The 17160-nt window shown below is 54.1% G+C and overlaps 1 protein-coding gene across 1 annotated transcript in view; it reads right to left on the reverse strand.

Annotated features, from left to right (window-relative positions):
- Nucleotides 1–1511: 1511 nt before the first annotated feature.
- The window catches only part of LOC144941752 (uncharacterized), a 36096-nt gene continuing 20447 nt past the window's right edge, over nucleotides 1512–17160 (reverse strand). Inside the window, exons 3-7 of the mRNA XM_078868166.1 lie at nucleotides 10725–11118; nucleotides 5935–6086; nucleotides 5401–5462; nucleotides 5228–5355; nucleotides 1512–4220 (exon numbers count right to left, since the gene is read on the reverse strand). Of these exons, the coding sequence (XP_078724292.1) occupies nucleotides 3343–4220; nucleotides 5228–5355; nucleotides 5401–5462; nucleotides 5935–6086; nucleotides 10725–10827 (1323 nt within the window). The 5' untranslated portion in view covers nucleotides 10828–11118 and the 3' untranslated portion in view covers nucleotides 1512–3342. The remainder of the gene's footprint in view (nucleotides 4221–5227; nucleotides 5356–5400; nucleotides 5463–5934; nucleotides 6087–10724; nucleotides 11119–17160) is intronic.

The raw sequence follows: 17160 nt of genomic DNA on the forward strand, positions 1-17160 counted from the left end.
CGGATCGAAACGAATATACGCTATATGGACAGAAAAATATCTATTTCCCTGGACAAGAATACGCAGTAAATCGTATGGGGTAACAGCTATGCGTCTGGGACCATGCAGAGAGAGAGAGAGACACAGTGAAGGGCACACGGTGGGGGGGGAGGCGGGGGTGCTCAGAGTCTTGCAACTCAAGGCCGGCACCACGGCTCAAGCCAAGCACGTGGCTTTGAGCTGCTCCGTTGAGCCCGAGCAGGAGCCGTGCCAGTGCCGAGGTCGTGACCCGAGAATACGGACGCGGGGGGGGGGCCGAGTTTTTGCCCCCGCTCGGTGAGACTGAGAATCGATGTCAAGTGCCCCATTAATCGATGGTGACGCCCGTCGATTGTTTTCGTGACGACGGACGGAGGAGGCATCGTCTACCCTAGAATAAATAAATAATAATCTTTAATACAACGATAAAAATCGGAATGTTTAAGACTTGGTGCTCAACTTAACGTTGGCGTTTGTCTTATATCGATAGTCTATAGACGTATTGTACAAACCGCGTCGCATACAGCGTACACACACACACATATATATAATCTGGCTCCACTGTAGCGTGAACACAATTAATCATTATACACAGACTATTATATTATTATTATGACTATGTTCACCATACTAACTTGCCAACCGTACAGGTGTAAGCGGTTCTGTCTGCCCACTTGTAACCCCATTGTTTTTCCCTTCCTGCCAAACTAAAATGATTTTTCAAACAATGATCATCGACGAACAGTGGGTTCACCTCTGGAAATGGGTTTAGTGGGTTCACCACTAACAATGGGTTCAGTGGGTTCACCACTAACAATTGGGTCACCACTAACAATGGGTTCAGTGGGTTCACCACTGACAATGGGTTCACCACTAACAATGGGTTCAGTGGGTTCACCACTGACAATGGGTTCACCACTAACAATGGGTTCAGTGGGTTCACCACTAACAATGGGTTCAGTGGGTTCACCACTAACAATGGGTTCACCACTAACAATGGGTTCAGTGGGCTCACCACTGACAATGGGTTCACCACTAACAATGGGTTCAGTGGGTTCACCACTAACAATGGGTTCAGTGGATTCACCACTAATAATTGGGTCACCACTAACAATGGGTTCAGTGGGTTCACCACTGACAATGGGTTCACCACTAACAATGGGTTCAGTGGGTTCACCACTAACAATGGGTTCAGTGGGTTCACCACTAACAATGGGTTCACCACTAACAATGGGTTCAGTGGGCTCACCACTGACAATGGGTTCACCACTAACAATGGGTTCAGTGGGTTCACCACTAACAATGGGTTCAGTGGATTCACCACTAATAATTGGGTCACCACTAACAATGGGTTCAGTGGGTTCACCACTGACAATGGGTTCACCACTAACAATGGGTTCAGTGGATTCACCACTAACAATGGGTTCACCACTAACAATGGGTTCAGTGGATTCACCACTGACAATGGGTTCACCACTAACAATGGGTTCAGTGGGTTCACCACTGACAATGGGTTCACCACTAAGAATGGGTTCAGTGGATTCACCACTGACAATGGGTTCACCACTAACAATGGGTTCAGTGGGTTCACCACTGACAATGGGTTCACCACTAACAATGGGTTCAGTGGGTTCACCACTGACAATGGGTTCACCACTAACAATGGGTTCAGTGGGTTCACCACTGACAATGGGTTCACCACTAACAATGGGTTCACCACTAACAATGGGTTCACCACTGATAGTCGATGATCGTTTGTTGTCGTCCCCACCTCACACCTCGGATTAGCACTGTTGGCTACGTACGTTGCGAAATAAGTTCTACGTACGTACACACAACACATTTCTACTGCTGTGCAGATAGACGAGGGGGGCTGGGGGAAGGGGGGGGGGGAGGCGGAGAGAGCGTGGGGGGGGGGGCGAGGAGATTTAAGAAACTCGCCCCCATTGTTTCAGTTGCCGCGCCGGGAGATAGAATTGAACCTGAGCGCTTTCTGTGGATTGCAAGTCCGCTGTGTGGGCCAATATCCCACCGTGGCAGCATCTGGCCTACGTGGTAAACGGATGAAAAAATCGGCAGCTTACCCCTTCAAATCCATAGGGTTGGCAAGTGAGTAATGTAATTATGTACCGTGTAAGGTAAAGGTTAGTGCATCGCACTACTTACTGAATATGTTTACATTGACGTGTCGGACTCACGAACACAGACTCACAATGTTTACCCTTAGAAGCGACCAAACTCACAGTCGAGATGTTTCAAAAAATAATACTGTTGGCAAGTGCTGTTAGCGAGCACCTATTAAGGTCGGTACTGCTAACAATATATATCACGATGGGTGGTGTGTTATCGGGTCAGCACCATATTTGCAAGCACGCCCGACCGTCTTTGTCTTTCCAGTGTCGCCGAAGTTTCGGCAACCGCACCCACCACGGCACAAAGGTACTGCTGTACAAATTTTGGGCCGAGTCGACCTAGCGGTTGCCCTGGGTCAAGTTCGTCCACCTATCATGCCACAGGCGATGATCATGAACCGTAGATGGGTAACGAATCTATACCCATACGTAGCGCGTTTCATAATTGTACTTTACACGGCAAAAAAGCCTCGCCAAGACTGAAGACTCTTGTTTGGCCAATTCCATTTTTAAAATACGGAGTCTCTTTGCTTCCTGGGAAGGAAAACGCAGAGCCGGAGAAACTCCACCATGCATGTTATACGAGTGGCGGGGGAGGACTCCGGACTCCGCACAGATAGATTCAACAATCGCATGTATGTACTGCTTGCGTTTGAGCACGGGCGTCCGAGACGGGTGCTAGGAATTGAAAATGCTGCATTCGAGCAGAGAACGTGGCAGGTAGCTGTCTCACATACAACTTTTTTGGAAGAATAAATGAAACATTTGAAAAACGGTTCCGCTGTACGGCACACGCGCTCGCGTGTCTGGGATGGAGCCGGGGAGCCGACCGCTGAGATGGGCACTCCACGAGTCCGGCAAAGCAAGCGGGGAAGAGAAGACCTGGGAGGGGAGATGGCGGTGGGTTGACGGTCTTGGAGCTAGCCGTGTGTCGACCGTGGAGAGGAGCTGTTGGAACTGCCGGAGGGGATGGACGCGTTGGTGGTGAGTGAGGAGGTGCGGCGGCGGTGGTGGCACCGACGGCTTTGGCCACGGTGACTTCTCGACCTTGGCCTTCACCATCTCGTGGCCCCATCAAAAAACGGGAGTCTCGGCGAGCAGGACGGACGAAGATGATCATTCTCTGCCCGATCCACCAACCCCCCCCCCCCCCCCCCCCACACACACGATGACCAGCGCGCCCGTCTCATCGTCAGAGCACGTGGAACTTCCACGTGGTGAGTCCCTGTTGCTCCTTGTAGTCACTCAGGTAGGGGTCTGGGGCACCGAACCCCAGTTTCCAAGTTGAGGGGTCCTTATAGTCACCCAGGTAGGGGTCAGGACCCCCAAAAGCAGCGCCTGGGAATCCTGGGGACCCCAAACCCAGCGCAGAAGGAGACTGACAAAGGGGGCTCAAAGTCTGCAGGTGCTGCCCTTGATGCTGCTGCTGCTGCTGCTGATGATGATGATGTTGCTGATTATGCTGATGCTGTTGATGGTGGTGGTGATGGCTCTGGTGGTGAGTCAACACTTGCTGGTGTTGCTGAAGGTTGATGCTGCTGCTGCCATTACTGTGATTCTGCTGCTGCTGGTGTTGCTGATGCTGCTGCTGCTGATGTTGCTGATGATGTTGGTGATGGTGACTTTGTTGTTGGATAAGCGGGCTGAGAGAGGCGCCGGAGAGGCCGTGTATGGCGACACCGCACGGGTCCACCACACCGCCACCACCACCACCAAAATACGCACCACCACCACCACCACCAGATCCGTACGTGGAACCAGCTGAGCACCCCATGTAATGAGCCGCGGTTTGCAGATGAGTGAACGAGGTTGCGTAAGCGGGCAGCCTCTGCCCAGACGTTGTTGAGCTTGGGGAAGCGCCCTGTTGCTGCTGCTGCTGCTGATGCTGCTGCTGCTGCTGGTGCTGCTGGTGATGATGATGATGAGCGGGGGGGTTGGGGCAAGGCGCGGGCTCCATGGAAGGGGGGGATGCGGAGGCGGGGCTCCAGATGGAGCCGGAGCTGGAGCACGGTGTGCTAGCGGCGGAGGTGCAGGGGGTCGCGGTGGGTGCAGCGGCAGAGGACGAGGAGCCTGGGGCGGTGACGACAGAGAGAGACAGAGAGAGACAGAGGGGGGACACGTGTGACGTTGGGTAGACGTCTGTATGCGTTATACAGGTTTCTCTCGCTCTATGCGGTAGGAGTAGTAGTAGATGCGTTCCAAAAAAAATGGCGCACAAAGCGAAATCACGTGGGGTAGACGTCACAGTCGCCTAACCCACAATGCACTGCACGAGGAGACAACTGCCTGCCGAGAAGCAAAGTACACACAGTACACCCACAGTACACCCACAATACAGTACACACACAGAGTACACACACAGTACAGTACACCCACAGTACACACACAGAGTACACACAGACAGTACACATCGTACGCACACAGTGCACACACAGTACAACAACGTTGTGCAACGTCTGACCGCGTAGCTGCATCTCAGTGAATTCAACCCGTAGAGTGCGAACGTTGGATACAAATACGCTGGCTGTGTATATTACGCGACATCGCACAAACCGAACGGGCACAGAGCGAGGGAAACCTGTACACTAGTCTCACTCCCTCAAATCTCACTCCCCTCCCATCTCACTCACTCACTCCCTCCCATCTCACTCCCTCCCCCTCCCTCCCATCTCACTCCCCTCCCATCTCACTCCCTCCCATCACACTCCCTCCCCCCATCTCACTCCCTCCCATCACACTCCCTCCCTCCCATCTCACTCCCTCCGATCACACTCCCTCCCCCCATCTCACTCCCTCCCATCTCACGCGACTCTCCTCCCATCTCACTCTACTCCGCTCCACAAACTCTCCTACCTCCCCCCTCTCATCTCGCTCTACGCCCCATCATCACGCTCTCTCTCTCCTACCTCTCTCCTGTCATCTCACTCTGTGGCTAAGTTGTTGGACAGCGATGAGAGAGCTGTGGGAGAGCTGAGGCAGAGCTGTAAGTCAGCTACGGGAGAGCTACTGGAGAGCCAAGGGAGAGTTGTCCCGCAGAACCACGAGAACTCTACGCAGCAGGGAAGCAGACAACACACCTCCACCTCCGCTGACGGGAGCCACGCTGCCTGCCGCTGAGGAGGAAGGGAAGAGTGGAGGAGCATCACCCGACGCCTCGCGCATTGGAGACATCTTCTTCTTAGGTGGGCGGGGCTTGGCTTGGGAGCTCCCTCCCCCTCCTCCCCCACCACCTCCTCCTCCCCCCTGCTGCCCCTGCTGCTGCTGCTGCTGTAGTTGCTGGCGGCATTTGGCGCGACGGTTCTTGAACCACACCTGGGGCGGAGTCGACGGTGCAGAGGGGATGGTGGGGGGGGGGCGTGAGGTTGTGGGGATGCCGGTGGAAACAGAGGGGAGAGGGGGGAGTAGAGGGGAGGGGAGATAGAATTAACTCCCAAGTTGGCCATCCTCTCCACCCCCCCCCCAACACAGATTCTATCCCTCATTCGTTCCCCCAAAATTTGCTCCGGAGTTGCTGCCCGACCTGGTGGACAACGTCCCACGTGGTTCCCCTCCCCCCTGTTCCTGCCCCCCCCCCCACTACACTTTCTGCCCCCCTCCCCCTTCATGCTCCTCCCCCATTTCCTGCCCCCCCCCCCCTCTAATACTTGCTCCCCTCCCAAATCCTACTCCCCCCCCCAACTTCCTGCCCCCCCACCCCGCACCCCCCACCACACTTTCTGCCCCCTCCCCCACCTCCTGCTAATCCCCCCCGTCCCCACTCCCTGCCCCGCCCGGCTGCCCGCACCTGCACGCGCGACTCGGGCAGGTTGATGTTGAGCGCCACCTCCTCGCGCATGAAGATGTCGGGGTAGCGCGTCTTGGAGAAGAGCGACTCCAGGATGTCGAGCTGCGCGCGCGTGAACGTCGTGCGCTCGCGACGCTGCTTGCGCGGCGCCCCTGGGGGGGAGGGCAGAGAGGCACGCGCAGAGAGAGGGTGAGACGGGGACGCGGAGACACGGACAGTCAGAGGTCACGACAACAACCGCCATTCGCCACTAAGTGGCGGTGACGTCACCACGACGCTTGTGCCAGGCCATGTGCACCTTGAGGCCACCACGTGAAGTGTCGAACGCCCGCTGGCAGGAGGTCACGGGGCAGACCCAGCATGTGCCACGGGTCGACTGACGGAGATGACCGAGATGACTGGCTGATGCACCACCTGTGCCCCCTACTGTGCCAACTTGCTGTGCTTTAGCCACCCGGCGCTCCGCTCGTTGTTGTGAGCGTCGCTCCTCTGCCCTCCGTTGTTGCTGGAGGGCAACTGCCTCCAACTGCCCAGTAGCGTCCTTCACGAGCCTCCTCCACAGAGGCCGATCTTGACACCGCCGGTAGCAGTCATCGGCAAGTCCACTCAGCTCCACGTCCTCCTGTACCACATCACTCCATCTCTTCTCTAGCCCGTGCCGCGCCCGTTTAGCCCCCTCGATCCGGCCGAATATAAGCTGTTTAGGCATGCGGTGGCTGGGCACGCGGACGACATGACCCAGCCAACGCAGCCTTGCCTGCCGGAGGAGCTCACGATGGGACTTTGCCCAGATCTTTCAAGGATTTGTGAGCTCCTCACACAATCCAGCCTGGTTAAACCCAGGATGGATCGTAGGCAGGCCAGCCGAAATGTTCACAACCGGCGAAGATGCTCCATTGAGGGGGGGGGGGTCCACGTTTCGCAAGCGTAGAGAAGGGAGGGAATGACTGTGGCCGAGAAGACCTGAAGCTTCGTGCGGAGCGACAGACCAGGTAGCTTCCACACAGCGTTACGCAACCGATGAAAAGATATTGCCGCTCGACTGATTCGGAGTGAGACCTCTGCTGTTAAACTGGAGCCGGTCATAAGCACACTGCCCAGGTATGGGAAACTCTCCACTCTCTCCACTAGTGCCCCATCACCGATTGGGAGTTGTGGGGGTGGAGTGTCCGATGGTACAAGATACCCAGGCAGGTGCTTAGTTTTGGTAGGGCTGATGGTAAGGCACCAGAGGTCACAGACAGGGAGACACAGACAGTCAGAGGTCACAGATAGAGACACAGATAGACAGAGGTCAGAGAGAGACAGAGAGACAGTCAGAGGTCACAGACAGAGACAGATTGAGACAGAGAAATCGAGTCGGAGAGACATGAAGAGAAACAGCAGCACAGAAATACACAGACATACAGAGACACAGAGAGACAGAGACAGAGAGACATGGTCAAACATGCCAAAAAGCAGACAGACGAACAGAAAAAAATCAGCGGAGAGACTGTGAGACAGAGGGACAGACACACACACACACACAGAGTAAAAGAAAGGGACAGTGAGACAGACTGAGCGACACAATCCCAGATAGAAACGTGGAGTGAGAGAGGGCAGAATGGAGGACGGGCGTAGAGACAAAGAGCCAGGCATGGACAGGGGTGGGTAGCCTGTGGCTCCAGAGCCGCGTGTGGCTCTTTAAGGACTGCTCCGTGATCGTTATTCACCACGTGATCGTTATTCACCACGTGATCGTTATTCACCACGTGCATTGCGCTTCTTGAGATATTGAATTTTCTCTACCGGATTCGAAAAATAAATGTATCTTCTCGTCATTCTGATTGTCGACCCCCTGGCTATGATGAACGTATGGAACGGGGGGGGGGGGGGTATGTAGACATACAGACGCAGGCAGAGAGACGGGCAGAGAGTGATAGGGGGAGAGACGGACGGGCAGAGAGACGAAACGAATGGACACAAGGCAGGCAGACGAGATGGACAGATATACACGGAGAGACAGACAGACGTACAGACATTCGGACAGACGCAGGCAGAGAGATGAACAAAGAGAGAGACGGGGGGAGGGCGGGGGCGGGTGGAGAGGCGGACAGAGAGATGCGGGAGAGAAGAGACATTCACTGGGACAGAGAGAAGTCACGGATTCATTAAAAAGTGCCCCTTCTCAACATCTCACCTCAACTCTCAACTCTCCTCACTCCCCTTCTCCATCCATACCTCTCCCTCCATCTCTCTTTCCTCCCCCTCCCATCTCTCTTTCCTCCCCTTCTCCATCCTTCTCATCTTTCACCTCCATGTCTCTCCTCTCTCCCAGATCGTCCTTCTCCCCCCCCGCGTCCCTCCCTGCAACCTCCTCCTCTAACACGCCCGAACTCACTCTCTCTCTCTCCTCTCATAGTTGTGTTTCTCCACCCCATCTCCCTCCCGTCTCTCTGCCTCTTTATCTCTCGTTCTTCTCTTTCGCTTCTCTCCCAGTAATTTACACCCCCCCCACCTCCCACCCCCACTCTGTTCTCTCTCTCATCTCTTACGCAACCCTGTCTCTCTCTCTCTCTCTGATTCTCTCTCGCCCCATCTCTCTCGGGCACACACACACACACACGCGCTCTTTCTTGCCTCTCCACCATCTTCACCCACCTACTCTCTCGCTCTGCCCCCTTCTGCAGCTCATATTTTCACAAAGCCGTGCATGCGGGCTCATGTGAGCCAGCGAGATAAGGGGAGAGAGGCGCGAGGTGGGGGTTGGGGTGAGGGTTTGGGGTGAGGGTTTGGGGTGACGGTGGGAGGAGGGGTGGGGGTTTAAACGGCTGGGCCCCGTTTGAACTGCGTTCAGGTGAGGGAGAGAGAGAGGACACAGGTGAGTGAAGGGCAATGCGGTGAGGGTGAGGTGTCGTGGAGACCGTTGTTTGTTTATCTTGGGGGAGGGGACGTGGGGGGGGGCAGTGAGATAGGCGATCGCGCCGAGTTTGTGTCATTCGTGCTCGTGTCCAGGGTGAGTGGAGGTGAGCGCAGCTCAGGTGAGTCGAGGGTTCAGGCGAGTCTAGGATTCAGGTTGGTGCAGCCCAGGTGAGTAGAGGATCCAGGTGAGTTGGAGCCCAGGTGAGTAGGGGATTCAGGCCAGTGCAGCCCAGGTGAGTAGGGAATACAGGTGAGTCGGTGGCCAGGTGAGTAGGGAATACAGGTGAGTCGGTGGCCAGGTGAGTGTAGGCCAAGAGAGTAGGGGATACAAGTGAGTCAGAGCCCAGATGAGTACGGGATTCATGTGAGTGCAGGCTAGGAGTGTTGGGGATACAAGTGAGTCGGAGCCCAGGTAAGATGAGGCCCTATGTGGAGGGCAACAGAGTGTGGTGCAACCCAATGCAGAGTTGTACTTCTGTGCTGCCACCCGTCTCTGCCCCACCCCCCCCAAGCCTTCACTAACCCAGGTGAGGTAGGGCTACAGGTGAATAGAGGTGAGGCCAGGTGAGGCTACAGGGTGAGTGAATGCGAGGCCAGGTGAGGTGAGGCAACAGGTGAGGGGAGGAGAGACCAGGTTAATGTGAGGCCATGTGAATGGAGGTCAGGTAAGGCGAGGCTACAGGTGAACAGAGGTGAGGCCAGGTGAGTGGAGGTGGGACCAGGTGAGGTGAGGCCAGGTGAGTGGAGGTGAGGCCAGGTGAGTGGAGGTGAGGCCAAGTGAGGCGAGGCTACAAGTTAATGGAGGTGGCTGCTGGGTAAGGAGAGACAAGGGTAAACAGGCGAACTGATACTCGTGCTGGTTACCGGCATGGAGGGATTAGGGGAGAGGGGAGGTGGGAGCCAGGGGTGGGGATGGGGGGACAGGGAGACGTGGGGGGGGGGGCTGGGATTATTCGCGTCACGTGGGCAGTGAGGAGGGTTGAGGGGCGAGGGGGGAGGGGGGTGAGTGTAAGTGGGGGCTGAGGGGGAGGGGTACGAGCGAGAGGAGCTGGGGGGGGGGGCTCTGGGCAAGGCGCCATCCTCGCCACCGCCCCACCACATTTCTCATCCACCAGCCTGCATTGTTTACAACGATGAGAGGGGGGCGGGGGGGGGGCAGCACCCCCCCCCCCTCCGGATGGGGTGCCCCGGACGGGCAATCAACCCGCCCGTCCCCACCCTCGCTACGGTACTCGTGGTGGTGAGGGGAGCTGGAGGGAGAGAGGTGGTGAGCGGGTGAGGGTGGTGAGGGTGGTGGGATAGGGTGTGGGGTGGTGAGTGGGTGAGGGTGGTGGTGAGGGAAGCTGGAAGGAGAGAGGTGGTGAGCGGGTGAGGGTGGTGGTGAGGGTGAGGAGCGGGTAAGGGTCGTGAGGGTGATGTGAGGGTGGTGGTGTGGGGGAGGGTTCGTGAGTGGGTGAGGGTGGTGAGGGTGAAGTGAGGGTAGTGGAATAGGGTGTGGGGTGGTGAGCGGGTGAGGGTGGTGGTGAGTGGGTGAGGGTGAAGTGAGGGTGGTGGGATGGGGTGTGGGGTGGTGAGCGGGTGAGGGTGGTGGTGAGTGGGTGAGGGTGAAGTGAGGGTGGTGGGATGGGGTGTGGGGTGGTGAACGGGTGAGGGTGGTGGTGAGTGGGTGGTGGTGAGTGGGTGAGGGTGGTGGTGAGTTGGTGAGGGTGGTGGTGAGTGGGTGAGGGTGATGAGGGTGAAGTGAGGGTCGTGGGATGGGGTGTGGGGTGGTGAGCGGGTGAGGGTTGAGAGAGTAAGGTCAGGGTGGTGAGTGGGTGAGGGCGGTGAGGGTGTGGGGTGGTGAGGATGGTGGAGCTAGATGGCGGGGGGGGGGGGGGTCTGTCCCTCACCGGGGAACCCCACGGAGGGGTGCAGCAGCTCCATGCCACCTCCAGGGTGCAGCCCGATGCCGCTCATGGCGTAAGGGCCTTGCTTGAGGTAGGACACCATCATGCTGCCTGGCCCGGCCCAGACCCGGTCCAGACCCGGTCCGGACCAGTCCCGGTTCGGCCTGGCACGGTCCAGTACGTTTCTCCACTGGCGCACGGCTCTGACTGGAGGAGAGCCGAAGAGTTTCAATCGCCTCCTCTTCGTCCCTACGTGCTGCTGCTGCTAATGCTGCAGCAGTTGCTGCAGAGTCCCTGTTGAGTTGACGGGGGTAATGGAACGGGGGTCCGCGGGGGAGCTGGGGTCACGGGGGAGATGTCGCGGATGGGTGGAATGAGAGTGGGGTAGGGGTTGACGCTGATAGAGAGAGATGGGGCAGGGGGGGGGAGACGGATCAGAATCTGTATCTATACAGGAGGAATCCGATGAGCTATAAAGCTTTTTTCACAGGTGTGAGAACCGTACAAAAACAAACAATGCAAAAACACCTTTGGAGTGAAAAAATATAACAAAGGTAAACAAATCACTTAAAAAATGGACGCAAATAAAACTACACAATCTTTTATTCTTACCAGCTTAAGCCCACTGAGCTATTAGCTTATTTTCTTTCAGAAGCGACCTGTCCACAAACGACAACTCAACAACGTGGCTCGTCGTGCGGCAATGTACAGCAGCCAAAATAATCTAAACATCGCGTTTCCACATGTGACGTGATCGTCCACGTGCGCGGAGAGAAAACGCGGCCTTCTCTCCTCCCGCTGCGGTTCAAGGGGGTCAGCAGTGGACGCGGGTTCGTGTCGAGGTTGATGGGAGAGTGAGCGGGCGGAGCGCTACAGCTTCAGCAGCAGCAGCAGCAGCACGCGGAGAGGCTTAAAACCCATAGTAGTAGGTTTTTACCCTTTTGAACTGGTACAAAACTGACACCTTTATTCAAGGCATCATGTTTGCAATAACCACAACACAAGTAGTCAAAAAAGCAAACAAAAAGAAGCAACTCTGATAATGATATGCACTGTCCTTGAAGTTGATTGGTCCACACCCGAGACGGCTTTCTTTAGAGCCTAGTCTCCATTGGTGTTGGTTAAACCCCTTTCTGGCAATGAAGCAGGAGCTGCCAAAGTAGATTGCTTTTGCAAGGCATCAAGACGATCAAGTCTGCATTAAGCGCGCCACACACACACACAGCACTTGTGGCACACAATAAACATGCAAACAACTTCATAATAAACGTTTTTGGGTTTGATCGAGTTATTTATAAATGTGTCGTAACCCTCCACCACCCGGCACGGCCAATCAGTAAAAAAGTGTCACGTTGACAAAAGACAAAATAGTTCACTGCTTTAGCCCACCGGTGTGTTGAAGAATGAATCCACAACATTTAAATTTTTTGTAAATGTTGTGGATTCACTCTTATAAATAACGCGATCTAACCCAAAAACGTTTATTATGAATAATACTGGTCGCGAAAGCCTACGTGTTAAAATGCAAACAAATGTTCTCTACTGATAATAACGACGTGTGCATTGTCTTTGACACTGATTGGTCGAGACCAGAGAGAGCAAGGCCTTCTTTGTGGCATTGTCTCACCACCAGTGGCAGACCAGAGCATCACGCCACAAGTCAACAGGACAAAGACAATCGCACGTATCGGAGCATTTATAGTTCGGGTTAAGCAGTGGTGTCTATGGGATAACAGTTTGTTGCCAGCATTTTTTGCCAGTACTTTTCATACTTTGATCATGGCAAAAAAAAGGTCCAATAGATATGCCACAGTAGTAGCCTGAGATACTAACCAACTAAGACAAAGACCCCCCGTGTAGCCTTCATAGGCTGCAGGGGGCAAGTGCTGTTAGCGAGCAACCAGGACAGAACAAGCAGGTCACAGTTGGTAGGCTCCGAGTTCAAATCCTGCTTTGGGGATTGACTCCATTGTCCCCCTCTCAAGTCGATCAAGTGAGTTGACACTTGGCGAGAAAGGTTATATTACATAGAGAATCGTCCCTTCCATAGGAATGTGGAATTTCCACCACTGGCCTTTGCTGGGTTGTACACAGGACATGACCACCAATGCCTCAATGCTCGCTTGAGCAGGAAATCACTTTAACTATTCACACAAAGGTAAAGATCCTCCGTATAGCAAGGGAAGACTGTTGGGGCAAGTGCTGTTAGCGAGCGCCTAAGAAGGCCGGTACGGCACACGAGGGAGTGGGTGGCCAACACCACGCCCGGCCGCCTTTGTCTCCTTAGGGGTGACGTTCACACACCGCACCAGATACTCATTTGAGGCGGAGTCGACCGAGGGGAGGCCCAGGAACGGTTCAGATAATCGTCAAAGATGTTGGTCGTGAGCGTGAATCGAACTCGGTTCGCCGGGTTTGTAGCGCAGCGTGGTAACCGTTGCACCACCGCTCCCCGCAAGACGCACAAGCACACAGACATCATCGTAGTTTGAGATGTCTGGAAACACAACCCCACCTCCCTTGTCCCCATCACACACATAGACCCCCCCCCCATGAGACCTCCCCTCCTCCCCATACACTCAAAGTTGCTCCCAACCCAGCTGGTACAAGGTGCTAACACAGACATCTCGAAAAACATCGATTCTCATCCACGCGCTCCCATTCCTTCACTCTCTCACAGTTCTCTCGCACTTTATCTAACTCGGACTCTTCCGCCCCCCACCAACTCTCCCTCAGCCCTCCCCCGCCACCACCTAGCCCCCCCCCCGCCACCACCTAGCCCCCACCCGCCACCACCTAGCCCCCACCCGCCACCACCTAGCCCCCACCCTCACCACCTAGCCCCCACCCCCACCACCTAGCCACCACCACCTAGCCCCCACCCTCACCACCTAGCCCCCACCCCCTCCACCTAGCCCCACCCTCACCTCCTAGCCCCCACCTTCTCCACCTAGCCCCCACCACCTAGCCCCCACCCCCTCCACCTAGCCCCCTCTACCTAGCCCCACCCTCTCCACCTAGCCCCCACCTCCTAGCCCCCACCACCTAGCCCTCACCACCTAGCCCCACCCTTACCATCTAGCCCCCACCACCTAGCCCCCACCACCTCGCCCCCACCACCTCGCCCCCACCACCTCGCCCCAACCACCTAGCCCCCATCCCCTCCACCTAGCCCCCACCACCTAGCCCCCACCCCCTCCCACTCTCCTGGTCGTCAAATCGACACCACCCAGACCCTCGGGCCAGCGGCGTCGAGGAGAGAGTGTCACGTGATGTTGGCACGCTTCTGAATGAGAGGGGAGTCACGTGATCGCACCTGCTAATGAGTCATTAGTGGTTATTAGACCCAGATACCGCAGGGTTCGTATGACGCTCGCGATTGAAAATTTGATATGATTATGATTGTTTACACACGGCGATGGGGAGCGGAGGGGAGCAGGGTTGAGTGGGTGGAGTGGGAAGGATTTCAGAGCAGTCTGGGGGGGGGTCAGTGGAGTGAGGAGGGTGTGGGGAAGGGGTGAGGAGGAGATGGGAAGAGTGGGGAGGCGTGGGGTAGTTTGGAGGCGAGTGCTGGAAGGTGGGAGGATTTGGTGGTGGGAGGATTTGGTGGGAGGGAGGGCGTGGGGAGGGGTGGGGCGAGTGGTGGAGAAGAGCCGGGGAGTTTTGGAAATGAGTGTGGGGGAGAGAAGGTGGAGGGGTGGAGTGCTGGGGGAATGTGTGGAGGGGAGTGTTGGTAGCTAAGAGGAGGCGGAGGGGGGGGGAAGAGATGGGAGGAGCTGGGATGATCAGGAATCAATTTGGAGGAGTGGAGAGAAGTTGGGAGGAGCGGTGATTAGTGGGGATGAGTGGGGAGGAGCAGGGATGAGTGGGGAGGGGCAGGAATGAGTGGGGAGGGGAGGGGCAGGGATGAGTGGGGAGGAGAGGGGGGGACACAACAAAAGGGATTAATAAGGAGACCAGTGAAGACAACAAAGACAAGGATCCCCCGCATAGCCTCAACAGACTTTTGGGACAAGTGCTGTTGGCGAGCACCTATCAAGGCCGCCACTGTACACGGTTAGCGCGCTGCGATCCGAACCCGGCGAGACAGAGACACAGATATACACACACACACAAAATATAAAACACACAGACACACAAAAATATAGCCACAGACATGCACACGAAGCCCCAAACATAAAGACAGATACACACAAACACAGTCACAAACAGGCATTCACACATACACAACAAACAGATACACATAAGAGTTACACATAAGGGCATAATCACACACATACTTTGTACACACACGCACACACACGTTTAAACAACATTTAAAATGCGGTTGGGAATGTCGATCAACCAAAAACCAACCGTGCTGTCCTTACATTCCTTACGGGGCGTGTCTAACACCACTAGCCTCAAGAAGCTTCCAGCTCATGGAGCGAAACGTCGGACATCGTGCCGAACAACCGACGGGAGAGCATTGTCCAACTTTGCCGACACCGCTTCAGAACGAAGGCCCATACCTTAAAGAGAGCCTCCTTGCCCAGAACATCTTGCAGTTCCGCCAGCATTGATTCAAGCAAACCCTGACTCTGCTGATGAGACACTGAATATCGAAACCAATCCTTGCCTATGACATCTGAAGGTTAATCAGCGTTGATTCAAGCGAGCCTCACTCTCTGTGCGTCCAAACCGACCCGGAGTTTTGCTTGTCTTGAATCAATCCTGTTGAAATTGAGCTGATGAGATGTGTAAGAAATATATATATTAATGTGGAGAGATATCAAGCTGATATTATTTATCTATTTGGCTAGTTATAGACTTGTCTAAAGCTTTATGAATCGACTGCTGGCTGAACGCCTCTCCACGTTGTGTAAATTATGGGTGGAATGTTTGACCATACTTCACCACGCTGGTTAAGGGGGGCGGGGGGGGGGTAGGGGTGGGGGATGGGTGAGTAGACCGGTTTGGTTATCACTCGCCGCTGATGTTATCCGTGGCCGGGAACTGAACTCGGATAACCGGGGTTCATAGCGTAGCGCGCTGACCAATGCACCCCCCCCCCCCCCCATATTGAAAATACGATCCGTATAATCCGCGTGTCCGTCTGCAAAAAAATGATCACAGAGTCTCACAGCAGCAATGTCAACAAGAGTGGATCCCTGATTTAACCGCGGCCGGGGGAGGAATTCCTCAGACCGAGGCGATATCACCCACAGGGAGATTCTGTTTGTTAAAGTGCTACACGCAACAGGGTCTCGTCAATAATCCACTGCTGGATGACGGCCTCTCCACGCCGCGCGTGCGGGTCGTGGACGATTATTATCTATTGAACGAGATAAGTGTCGTGTCTTCCTAAGTGCAACGAATATATTATTTTATAAACTTTACATAATACATTAATAACGGTCCCTGATTGTTTGTGGTGCTGCTGCTGCTGGGAGTGGTGCACAAGCACAGCCAATAACAACAACTTAAACACGTTCAACAAAGAGGAACATTTATATCTAAAAATAAAGACCTTAACCTGTATGCCTCAAAATCCTCTAGGGCACTTCCCGACAAGGTAGAAAGCTGATATTTAGTACATAGGCAGCTTTTAAGAAAACAACAGAAAAAAATATGAAAATCCGAGATTTCCCATTTTCAGACCCCCAAATATTTATTTAGGTGCCCCATGAACTTGTTTGTGGGTGTCGTTCAGAAACCGTGAAACATTGAACAGAAGATACAAAATTTCATGATGTACAAATTTTTATAATTAGAAAACGGTAAAAGATAGGAGCTTCCCCTCGGAGTATTGAGTTAATTTCATTTTGTCCTCCAAGCGGTTTCCGATCAGTACGTCTTTAAATATAAGAAGTTGAATCAAGTCGTCGACAATTTTTTGTGTTCTTTTGCTGAAAAATATAAAATTTCAGTAGTTGCTCGTGTCTGATGGTAGATAAAAATTGTAAAAAAAATCAGATCAGGTAAATTTGTATATTTATTGAAACATTTTGCCTGGCGAAGACTTGCTTTATGAACGAGTAATATATAAACTATAGGGCAACGTTTCGAGCAATGGCCCACTTCTCGCCGGAACAAAGATAGACAGGCCAGAGGCTCAATAACAATAAAATAGCTTTGAACATTATGTATGAGCTATGTGCATTACAATTATCGTGGGCCTCATCGTGATGATGGTTTATATTTAAATCAAACATAGAATTGGTACAGCGATTCTCAGTTGAGGAGCACGTGAGCCAAGTCATAGGAAACTACTCCCGCTCGCGAGACTTTGCTTAAGTGCTTAACTCGAACATAAGCACAATACAGTCTGTATATAGACTGCATTTCTATACCGTCTCTATACTACGCTAAAGTCTATAGGGTTGTTATATTAGGAAGCCACTGAAGCTATGCGCTTTACATCTAGATAGAAAACTAATTTCTTTCGAACTTATTTTCG

Source organism: Lampetra fluviatilis, chromosome 25, assembly GCF_964198595.1.
Source record: "Lampetra fluviatilis chromosome 25, kcLamFluv1.1, whole genome shotgun sequence".
Classification (NCBI taxonomy): domain Eukaryota; kingdom Metazoa; phylum Chordata; class Hyperoartia; order Petromyzontiformes; family Petromyzontidae; genus Lampetra; species Lampetra fluviatilis.